This window comes from Citrus clementina, unplaced genomic scaffold, assembly GCF_000493195.1.
Source record: "Citrus clementina cultivar Clemenules unplaced genomic scaffold, Citrus_clementina_v1.0 scaffold_9, whole genome shotgun sequence".
NCBI lineage: Eukaryota > Viridiplantae > Streptophyta > Magnoliopsida > Sapindales > Rutaceae > Citrus > Citrus x clementina.
The window spans coordinates 13,678,542-13,690,563 of NW_006261964.1; the positions used below are offsets into that span (position 1 = coordinate 13,678,542).

Sequence of the window (12,022 nt, forward strand, 5' to 3'; positions counted from 1 at the left end):
TTTTAGTTTTTACGTCATGGATTCTCTACTCTGTAGAGCATCATCTTTCTCTAGCTCTTCTTCTGGAAGAACTAGTGATTCAAAGAATGTTGTGAATTTGGAAGAATTTGTAATTAAAGATTTCAATAAAACAATTGATAATTGGGAATTACCTAAAGTTAATAAAGAAATGATTTATAAAATAAAAAAGCTTGATTTTTTAAAGAATGATTATGTTATAAAGACTGAAGAACGTGTCATAACTCTTTCAAACCCTTTTGAAACAATTCACTTGTTTTCAGAACAATTTTTAAAGAAATTAAGAGAAAAAAATTTTAATTATGTTCACATCGGCTTAATACAAGTCGGCATAAAACCCCTCACTAAAGAAGGCCTTAATACTTCTATTCTTGTCGTACTAAGAGATGGTCGATTCATCTCTTTTGATGATTCTTTACTAAGTAGTATAGAATCAAGTCTTTGTAAAGGACCCGTTTCATTTAATTGTTATCCAAACATAACGATTTCCTTAAAAGACAAAAATATTTTAAAAGTATGATTTTATAAATCAAGACCCACAATTATGATATGATTGAGGGATCTATTCCTGTAGCCTTAATTTATAAAATTTCTTACAAAGCCATGATTTCTGCGTTTAGTACGCAACCTAAATTCCAGTCAAAAAGAGATGAGACTCTCCTCTTGCAGACTGACCTGTCTAAAGCCAACACTGTTATTCCAAAACCTATTCAATGGAAAGATGTCAATCTTCCTGATGAATAGATTCTTGAAGGAGCCACTGCACCAGTGATTCCGAAACAACTTGAACCAAATACAGAGTTGCAAAAAGTGACTCAGTATTCTGATGGTAAAGTAAAACTGTCCTTCAGGAGATCTACTTCAACTAGATTTTCCGATAAAGATTCTTGCTCAAGCATTCCTTCATTGGAAAGAAAATTTACAAAAGTCCCTTCCGTAATAAATCTCCCTTTTCAACAAGTACAAAGTCAACCTAGGTTTTTCACTTCGGATATATCTAGTTCCTCTATACATTCTGTTGATTATACCACTAGTGTTCCTCACCCAATCTACACTAACAGTCAGCATGAACAAAGACAAGAAGAGAAGGAACTTTCTCCTCCAACTTCTCCCACGTTTTCTGCAGTCACAGAAAATGTTATTAATGTCATTGAAAAAGATTTTAAACTGGATAAAACTCTTCTCCACAATGATTTTTATTCAGACGGTAATAAAGAAAAAAGACTTTGGTTTTTTAAACATTTTCTAAATCAAAGAAAAGAAATTCAAGAGACATATTATGAATTTGTAAATTCACATAAAATTCATATATTGTTTTTTGATTGGTTTGAGATATATTCTTCGAATAACAATATTTCTTATCCTTTTAAAGAGTCAAACCCTATTACTATTAGGAAGAAAATTCATGAGTGGAAACTTTCTGATAGTGATAGAACCATAGAATCTGAGCATCCACCTCTTAGGAGTTTAACTGTTGATCATGGTGAACCTCCTGTTCAAATTAGAGCCTCACCTTATAAAATCCCTAAACCAAATGATATATATATATATATATATATATATACTTGTAATGTAAGTATGTATAATGAGACATGAATTGTGCAAGTTTTGAATACATATATATTTTCAAATGAGACACAAAGGTTGTTATGTGTTTTTTAGTAAAGGCCATATTATATTGATGAATTAAGTTTGTGCCACGAGTTTTAGTTATTAGACTACATGATTCGCGTTGGATCCAACATATAGGTTGGGGCAGGTCGTATCATTTTTTGTATCAAAGCCTAGGTTATAGATTCTACAGACTATTTCATGACACATAAATATTCATACCTCATATAATGATATCATGACATTTTATAGATATCAGCATTTGTAGACATGGCCGACCCCGCACGAATCTGTAACGGATTTGGGTTCACCTCCACAACAAGAGAATAAAAAGGAATCCTTAAGAGAGACTGTAGGTGAGTCAGTACTACATGCACATGAGTCACAACCTCAATCCCTGTAAAACCCAGATATTCAGCAGGAGCCAGTAGCGAGACTTACTATGGATTAGTTTATGGATAAATTTGAAGGGTTTATTACTAATGTTGCTCGGAGGGAGATTGAAGTTCGTACAGGTACACAAAACACCATTAAACGTGCTCATGATTTGGGGGCTGCGACTTTTGAGGAAATAGCTAACCCGGTGAGTTCAAAATCATGGTTAATCAAACCACAAAGGATTTTTTATATGATGAGATGTATTGATAAGGAAAGATTTTCCTTCACTGAGTTTCTGCTAGAATGTAATGCATATCACTGGTGGATGTCTGTGTTACGCTAATACGAGGGACATGGAGCTGTAATCCGGGTAGATTTTCGGAGAGAGTTCACTAATAAATTCTTTCTCATTATTTATCAGGAGGACATGATAAACGAGTTTATAACGCTTGTACAAGGATTTATGACAGTGGAAAAGTACGAGCGTAATTTTTTTGAGGTATTGAGATTTGCCCCATTTGCTGCACTGAATGAGAGAGAAATGTAGACAGTTTGAACGGGGACTTTAAGAGGACATAAGGACTATAGTAATCGGAACATAGTGTACAAATTTTGATACACTGGTTAGAGTTGCTACGATAATCGAAAGGAGTCATAAAGAAACACAAAGGGCTAAGTCGCAACAACACAAGAGAGGCCATATTTGGCCAATTAGTGAACCTAGTAATTGAACTAAAAGGAGAGAGATGGAGCATAGAGATTTCTCAATTAGCCAGCAGTACGATCGATGACCAAAGTTTCTCGGAGGGAAGAGACCTTCTAATAGTCATGATAGCATTAAGCAAAGTCATAATATATGTAGAGGCAATTGTCCTCAGAGTAATTTTTGTGGGAAACTTCACAGGGGGCAGTGTTTGAGTGGTTCGTCATGTTGTTTTCAATGTAAACAGCCTGGACATTTGAAGAAGGATTGTCCAAACTTGTCATCGAGTAGTAGTTTTGTTCCAAGTCAGGACCCTCGCTACGTTTAGCGTGGCAGAAGTCAGTTTCGAGGACAGAGAGGTCCCTAGGAAGGAGGACTTACATTTTCCAACAGGTCGTAGTCCAATGCAGGAGAGACTAGTAGTAGTCAATGAAGGAGCCAGTCAAGCAAACTATATACCCAGTCACGTGTATTTGCTCTGACCTAGAAAGAAACCTATGCCACTCCAGATGTTGTGATAGGTACTTTGACTATTTTTAGTCGTGAGGTATATATTTTAATTGATCCCGGGTTTACCCATTCTTTTATTTATCGCACATTTGGCATGCAAGCAGATAGAGAAATGAGGCCATTAGATTGTAGTTTAGTAGTGGTTACACCGGTTGGTAATTCTTTGTTGACTGAGAGTGTATTTCGAGATTGTTTAGTAAGAGCGGGTGGTAAAGATATGGTAGCAGACTTGATTCCGTTAAACACTCTGATTTCGATGCTATATTATGGATGGATTGGCTAGCAAACCATCATGCTACAGTGGACTGTTTTTGAAAAGAGGTAATTTTAAGGAAATCTGGAGAATCTGATATCACTTTCTGTGGAGAATGGCCTGCTTTCTTCTGTGATATCTGCTATTTTTGCTAGACGATTACTCAGAATGGGTTGTTTTGCTTATTTGGCTCATATTATTGATAGTCAAGTTAGTAATGTGAAACTAGAAGATATTCATGTGGTGAAAGAGTTTCTGGATGTGTTTCCTGACGACCTTCTTGGTTTGCCACCTGATAGAGATGTAAAGTTTATTATTTATTTGATTCCAGGCACAACCATTATTTCTATGGCCCCATATAAGATGGCTCTATTAGAGCAATGAGAGTTGAAGGTGCAGTTACAAGAATTAGTTGATAAGGGTTTCATCAGACCAAGTGTATCTCCATGGGGAGTAGGGGTGGGCACCGGTTCGGTTTCGGGATAAATTTTCGGTTTCGGTTTGGTTCGGGTCATAAATTTAAAAAATCCATTCGGTTTTTTGAGAAAATAAAAACCAAACCAGAACTGATAGTTCGGTTCGGTTTCGATTTTTCGGTTTGGTTTCGATTTTTCGGTAACGGTTTCAGTTTTTCGGTAACAGTTCACTTAACGAATCGGATTAACAAATTCATTTTTCGGTTTATCTTAACTTGCACACAAGGCCTACTATAATCAATGTATAATAAAAAAAATTTAAAAATTTTGTAAAAGAAAAAAAATACAAAATTTTGGACTAAACTGAATAATTTTTAGAATCATTGTCACTATTTTTAATATCAAAACTTTTGGCTCAAAATATAAATAAAATAAAATAAGTTTCTATGCCATAACATAACTTATAAAAAATATAGGGATCAAAATATTATCTTGCCTTGTTGACTTTTGGTCAAGGACCCTTTTGAAAAGTTTGCAAAATATGTTAGGCCATAATAGAATTTCTAAATGAAAATATTTTCTAAATATTGGGTCATACTAAAATTTTATAAAAGAGAGGGATCCAAATGATATTATCGGTTCGGTTAGGATTTTTTAAAATTTAACCCAAAAATCGAACCGAACCGAACCGAAAAAAACCGAACTGAATTTCTATATTTGATTTTTTTAAAATAAAAAAACCAAACCGAAACCGAAAAAAACTGAACCGAACTAAATTTGTTTCGGTTTCGATTTGGTTTTGCCCACCCCTAGTGGGGAGCAGCGGTATAATTTGTGAAGAAGGAGGACAGAACTATGAGATTGTGAATGGATTACTGGTAGTTAAATAAAGTCACCATTTGTAACAAATACATGTTTCCCTGAATTGATGATCTATTTGATCAGCTACAGGGTGCGACAGTCTTCTCGAAGATAGATTTACGTTCGGGTTATCATTAATTGGAGATTAAAGATGTTGATGTACCCATAACCGCATTCATGATTCGTTGTAGACATTATGAATTTCTAGTGATGCCATTTGGGTTAACTAATGCCCCTGCAACATTTATGGACCTCATGAACTGGGTGTTTCATCCTTATTTAGATCAGTTTGTTATTGTATTTATTAACGATATCATGATATATTCACATAGCAAAGAGGAACATGTAGAACACTTGAAGATTGCTTTACAAACCTTGAGACATTGGCAGCTTTATGCTAAATTCAGTCAATGTCAATTTTGGTTAGATAGAGTTGCATTCTTAGGCCATGTTATTTCTATTGATGGTATTTATATGGATCCCCAGAAAATAGAAGTTGTAGTGAATTGGGTGCATCCAACTAGTGTATCCGAGGTCAAGAGTATTCTTGGCTCAGCAAGTTATTACCGTAGATTCGTTGAGGGTTTTTCCAAGATAGCGTTACCTCTAATGAAACTGACAAGGAAGAAAGTGAAATTTGAGTGGACAGATGATTGTGAACAGAGTTTCCAAGAACTCAAGGAAAGGTTTACTTCAGCTCCAAGTCTTACACTTCTATCAGATACAAACGGATTTATAGTATATAGTGATGCATCCAGACATGGATTAGGTTATATATTACTACAGCATGGAAAGGTAATTATTTACGCTTCCTAACAGCTCAAGCAACATGAACTAAATTATCCGACACATGGTTTAGAGCTCGCAGCAGTGTTGTTTTCTTTAAAGACTTGGAGACATTATTTATGTAGAGCTATTGTGAGATTTATATAGACCACAAAAGCCTGAAGTACTTATACACACAAAAGGAATTAAATCTGAGATAATGTAGATGGGTTGAGTTGATTGTAAATTACGACTGTATTATCGATTATCATCCAAGAAAGGCGAATATAGTAACTGATGCTCTTAGTAGGAAGTCTTCGAGTTTGATCTCCAACTTAAAAGTGTTGTACCTTCCGTTATTAATCGATTTAAGGCCTTTGAATACAGAATTGGCATTGGGTCAAAATTGAGCACTTTTGACACATTTTCAAGTTGGTCCTATTTTGATTAATCAGATTCGAGGGAAACAGGATCAAGATCTGAAATTGATTAAAATAAAAGAAGATGTGAAGAACAGACTGCGAACCGACTTCTCACTAAGAGACGATGGTACTTTAGTTATGGGCAGTAGACTCCGTGTGCTGAATAACTTAGATTTAAAGAACCAGATTTTAGAATAAGCATATAATTTGGCATATCCTATGCATCCAGGTAGCACAAAGATGTATTGTACTTTGAGGGAGCATTATTAGTGGTAGTGGATCAAGAGAGAAATAACAGAGTTTGTAGCACACTATTTAACTTATCAGCAAGTTAAGGCAGAACACCAAAGACCTGCGGAAGAATCCCAACCATTGTCTATTCCTGAGTAGAAATGGGAGCACATCACCATGGATTTTGTAATAGGACTTCCTCGTACTAGTAGTGGCTATAATAGTGTATGGGTTATTGTTGATCACCTCCCGAAGTATGCTCACTTTCTGCCTTGTAAGAGCACATACTTTTATGATATAATGGTGAATTTGTAAGTAAAAGAAGTAGTACGTTTGCATGAACCTCTTGTGTCTATTGTTTTAGATAGAGACTCACGATTTACTTCTAGGTTTTGGCCATCTCTACAGCAGGCTATGGGTACTAAATTAAATTTTAGTACATATTTTGAAATCAGAGAGGATTATTCATATTTTGAAAGATATGCTTCGAGCATATGTCATGCAGTTTCAAGGTAATGGCGATACATACTTGCCTTTGATGGAGTTTGCTTATAATAATAGCTATCAGTAATTGAGGTTGAATTAATTCATAGTTTAATTATTTTTTATTTATTAATAATATTAACATTTTAACATAGAAGATAATGGGTATATTTGCCCAAATAAAAAATATGTAATTTCTTTTCCTTTCAAATTTATTCCTGAAATTAAGGTTGAAACTCAATAAGCTGTTTATTTCATAATCTGTGACAAAAATAATGTTTCCAAGTACCACTACGACTATTATATATTCTCTCCAATTCAAAAGTTTTGATCTAATAAGTTCATATTTTTTTATATTAAACTTATATTTTCTATTATAAGATTAAAAAAGACTTGTATATAATTATGTAAATTTTTTTAAATTATGAATAATTTCACATGAAAATTAGCCATAACTTTTAAAATCAATTTCATAACCATGCCTTTTAAACATTCAATCTCTTTATATTTTTTCTATAGTCATAGTGTTTATTACAACAAATGTAATGTGAAAGTAATGCATATTACTTTTTTATTTTATCTTGATTATATATTTTTATGAATTTTTATCATATTTTATGTAACAAATTATTAAGTTCTTTTCACTTAATATAATTTTACGTGTTTTAAAAACAAAAGGACACATCTGCACATTATTAAATATACTTCAAAAAAATAAAAGGTAATTTAAACTTATATATATTTCAATCATTATATGATAAAATAACACGTTTGTAATAAAATTCACTAAACGCATGTACACTGCTTTTCAAACTCACAGCAACTGCGTTTACCATACACTAAGTTATTTTTTTAATCAGCTGCTTATTGCATCCGCACAGTAGAAACTGCTTATTTAATTAGTAACCATAATTCCAAAGTGGCCCTTAGTGTAAAAACAAATAATAACAATTAATTTTTACCCTCCTCTCCTCTCATCACCTCCACTCTTTTCCTTTTTTTCTTCTCTTCTCTCCTTGCATTTCTTAAAACTAAACACGACTTTATACTTTCATTGAGCTCACAATTCAATATACTTCCATTGAGCTCACAATTCAATAAATTACTTCAGCATCAGAGTGGTTTTAAGAGGCAACACCAATTCTCAATATTTCTACGTAAAAGTCGAAGCACATACAAGGAAAGTATTCAACTCTTCATCTACCGAGAGGTAAATTAATTACTAAACCGAATGATTACAGCTTTTTTTAAGGTTTGGTGCAAAATATCTTTTGGGCCTAAAAGAAAATGTTCAAGGGCTGGTTCAGGCTTGCTCTCTCTACCTTTTCATAGAGATTTAAATAAAATAAAAAAGATCATAAATTGAAGATCAACTTGACCAAAATAATACTCAAGAAAGTTATTAGCATTTTTAAATAAGAATTTATCAACATATGAGAACGAATCCTGTCTCTAGAAAAAAAGTCATTAGAATAGAAACTTAAATTAACAAGATATTCCACGATACTATTATTCTAGCTACAAGTACGTACAACACAAATTCATAACAAAAAGATTAAGTTTACAATTCATCCAACTTCTAAGACACCAAGGAGGATATAAACTAGAAAAGAAATTTACTAACGAACATCATTGAGTCACAGAAATTTTATAGACAATTTTGAAATCAAGTAAATTGATTTGATTCATGATATGTTGAGATACACCATTCAAGAGGTATCAATTGAACAAAACAAATGACAAACACATTCACATGATCCGATGGGACCAACATGCTATTCTCATTTGGTGTCTTGTGCTTCTTGTTATCTTATTGACGTGTCAAGTACTCTTATATAATTGAAGAGTTGACCCAAGTATACGCTTTTGTTTTATAGGATGAAATTGATGTTTAATTCGTTATTAAATTTAAAAAGAACAAAATATGTGAAATTAATTAAATCTGTTTTCTAAGGAGAAACAATTTTTCCCTCCCTGTGACGTTAGATCAGCTCCTCATTGTAAGCTCAATTCAATTTATATCCCAATTACCAAATTATTCTTTCTTTGAATAATATAATGTTATTCCATAACGAAAATTTTGCAACTCAAAGTTATGAAGTGAGTTTTTTTTGTCCCCACCTTAGATATCTTTGTTTGATCCAATAACTGACATGTTAATTTAACTTGGAAAATCAGTTTCAGCTTATGTAATTGTATTATTTGTTTAACCAAAAAAAAAATTGAAAGGAAAATATAAAGAAGATGTGGGTGTTGGGCGTTCCCAACAATTTCACTAGTCAAATAAAAAGACTCATTGAAACGACAAATCTAAACTTAAAAGACACGGCCAAAAGACGGCCGTGACAAAATTGAACTCATTGTCATTCGAATTAATAAGCTCAATAAATATAGAATAAACATTAAGACATGTAAGGATTTTTGAAGTTTCGTGAATATGGAAAGCAGCAGGACCCCTCCGTTGATTTGGTCTCCTTAACTATTATATATAAATATTACTTCTATTTTAACTAGTGTTTCCATTATACATATAAAGATCTGTTACCTGCTGTTTCTCTGAAAGAGCTCATCATTCCAACATTAGCTATAGCCAGTTTGATTCATTAATGTTTTAATTAGCTTTAGCTGCCGTTATTGACTGCTCTTTCTATTTGCTATATAATTTCAGAGCATAAAAACCGCGTCCTTCCATCTTCACAGGTCTTTGTTTCATTTTGCAATAAATGAATTGGTCAATAAGGGTAATGGTCTCATCAGTTTCATATTCTTTTTGTGCAATATTATTGCATCAAGTTTCTGCTTAGGCCATACGAAGATAATTAAATTTTGATGATCATGGCGAGTTTGCAAGCAAGAAAAGGGAGACTCAGACAAAGATATGAGGATCAGCTAAGGCTTGTGGCTGGGTATTATTATTATTGTTGTTGCTGTTGTTTTGATTATTACTTTGTTTCATTTTATTTTCAAGCCTAGCTTATTTTTTCTTTTGCTTGCTCAATTAAGTTTTGTGTATTTTTATATAACTTACTCTTCCTTTTTTATGCATTGACTCTTCATTCCTCCAACTTTTAGTTAAATGGTGTTTTATTTCCTCATTCTCTATATTGTATTTAGGGGTGTGTGTATCTAAGTATATAGAATGCAGCCCTGAAATTGACTTTATTTATGTCAAAACTAATTTTTACATTAATCATTAAATCTGGAACTTAGTTTTCTTAGTTGTTATTAATTCAGTTGCTTTTCAATTTCCATGCAAACAAATGAACAATATAGGTGTATTCCTTACAAGTTTGAGAAGAACGATGAAAATAAAAATTGCAAGATGGAAAAAAAGGTTCTTGTACTCATGATTTCCACACCTAATCGCGATGATCTTGTGTTTCCAAAGGTACCTATCTATCTACTTATTTTGTTAGAAATTTTTCGGATATCTAGGCCGAGAACGTGCCACGTGGAATGAAAAATTAAGTTAAAGGTAAATGGTAATTATATTTTCAGGGTGGATGGGAGGACGATGAGACTGTAAGTGAAGCTGCATGTCGAGAAGCCTTGGAGGAAGCAGGAGTCAGAGGATTACTTGATGTAAGTCTCTTAATCTATTTAGATAAATTATTTGGTGCATTAATGATGATTAATTATGAACAGTCACCAAGACTTCCAAAGTTTACCTAGGCATACACATCCACTGTATTGCTATTAGAAATTGTCTTAGAGGCTTTTTTGATTCTTTTTAGGACAAACTTTGAGATTTGAGTAAGTATTTTTAAACTCAAAGAGGGATGCGTGTGATTATTTTTTAAATTAAGGTGGTTTATATATGGAGATAACAAATTGTTGGCTTGGGCCCATACTTGGAAGTCAATATTAGGGGAAGCATAAGAGCAGGGCTTATTGTTGGCCTAAGTTAGGGTCGGGATAAATTTATCTTTCATATATGATTTTTAATTATTTTTAAATAGTTATAAACTTATAATAAGTTAATAATCAATAAATTTTTATAATCAATAATGAATTTAAGAAAATAATTATTTTAAAATAAAATAATAAATAAAGAAAATGAAACAAATAATAGTTTATAAATTTAAATTTTTTTACAGGATTCTCTAATTTAAATACTTTTTTAATTAATTAAAATTTAAGAGAAAATTTAGTATTACAAATTTAGATTTTTTGAATCATCATTGATTTTTGAGTTATTAAGTTTTATTTTTCTATTAGTTTTTATATTTTAATTTATTATTTCAATTTATGAATTTATTTTCTTAAAAAAATGAGAGTCAGGCTTGTTCCTCATGTGGAGGGTTGGGCCTAAGCCTATGGGCTTATTCTGGCCTGAGTTTTTTTTTTCCCTAAACCCTTGTTTAGCATGGAGGGTTGGGCCTAATCCTGCAAACTTATAGTGGGCCAGCATGGGTTTTCTTTGCCAGCACTATAAATGTATGCATTTAAGCAAACATTGGGGGTCTTATGACTGTTCCCTTTATCAATAAAATTTACTTAATATGTTTGAATGAAGCACCACTTTTAATTTTATTGAGCATAATTATTATAGCAAAATCCATTGGGAGTATGGGAATTTAGAAGCAAGAGCAGAATGAATAGTTGCAACAGCAAGGAAGGAGGTTGTAGAGGTTATATGTTTGCATTGGCAGTCACTGAAGAGCTTGAGTCATGGCCAGAGCAAGCTAACTATAAGAGGATATGGGTCAGTAATAATCAGTACGTGTGGTTATTGAATTAGATGAATTAATACATTAAGTCAATGATTATGAATTTACTTTTGTTGTACTAACTATTTAATTTTGCAGCTTTCTGTGGAGGAAGCATTCAAATCTTGCCGGTATGATTGGATGATAGATGCTCTTAAAAAGTTTCTGCTGGGTATGAACACAGAAAGAACACAATTGTGTAAATCTGCAGATTCAGAGGACAGTACCGCAAAAGAACATCAAATGTATTCTCCAACTCCAGGCTGTTCTGTGAAGAAGCCATCTGGTGTACATCATCAGCTTGAAAAATCTTGCACCAATGACTCTGTTGTACAGGTTTAATTTAGCAAGGAATCTAATAGATTCAACAGTGTAAATTTCTATGAGAAAATAAAAAAGTAATAGATGAATGTGTCATGGTCAATATTCAATTGTTCATATTAATTTCTTTCTGCTCGGAATGTGGTAGAGTTGTGTGAATAAATCACAATATTGGAATATCCTTAATGTTAATTAATTAATGTGATTCCAACTACGGGGACACATATCTTTCGTTAAGACTTTGTTTGATATTAAACTGTTGTGGCTTAGAAGTACAATTGTTGAGAAGAAAAAGTTGTGGCTCTGCAATAAAAATTATTAGTACAGTATAACCTCTATAA

At 32.7% G+C, this 12,022-nt stretch overlaps 1 protein-coding gene across 1 annotated transcript; it reads left to right on the forward strand.

Annotated features, from left to right (window-relative positions):
* Nucleotides 1-9,126: 9,126 nt before the first annotated feature.
* On the forward strand, nt 9,127-11,812 carry LOC18033488 (nudix hydrolase 12, mitochondrial). Its single transcript, XM_006420763.2, has 5 exons — nt 9,127-9,557; nt 9,925-10,039; nt 10,150-10,233; nt 11,204-11,356; nt 11,460-11,812. The coding sequence occupies exons 1-5, from the start codon at nt 9,481-9,483 to the stop codon at nt 11,700-11,702; spliced, it is 672 nt and encodes a 223-aa protein (XP_006420826.1). The 5' UTR covers nt 9,127-9,480; the 3' UTR covers nt 11,703-11,812.
* The last annotated feature ends 210 nt before the right edge of the window (nt 11,813-12,022 follow it).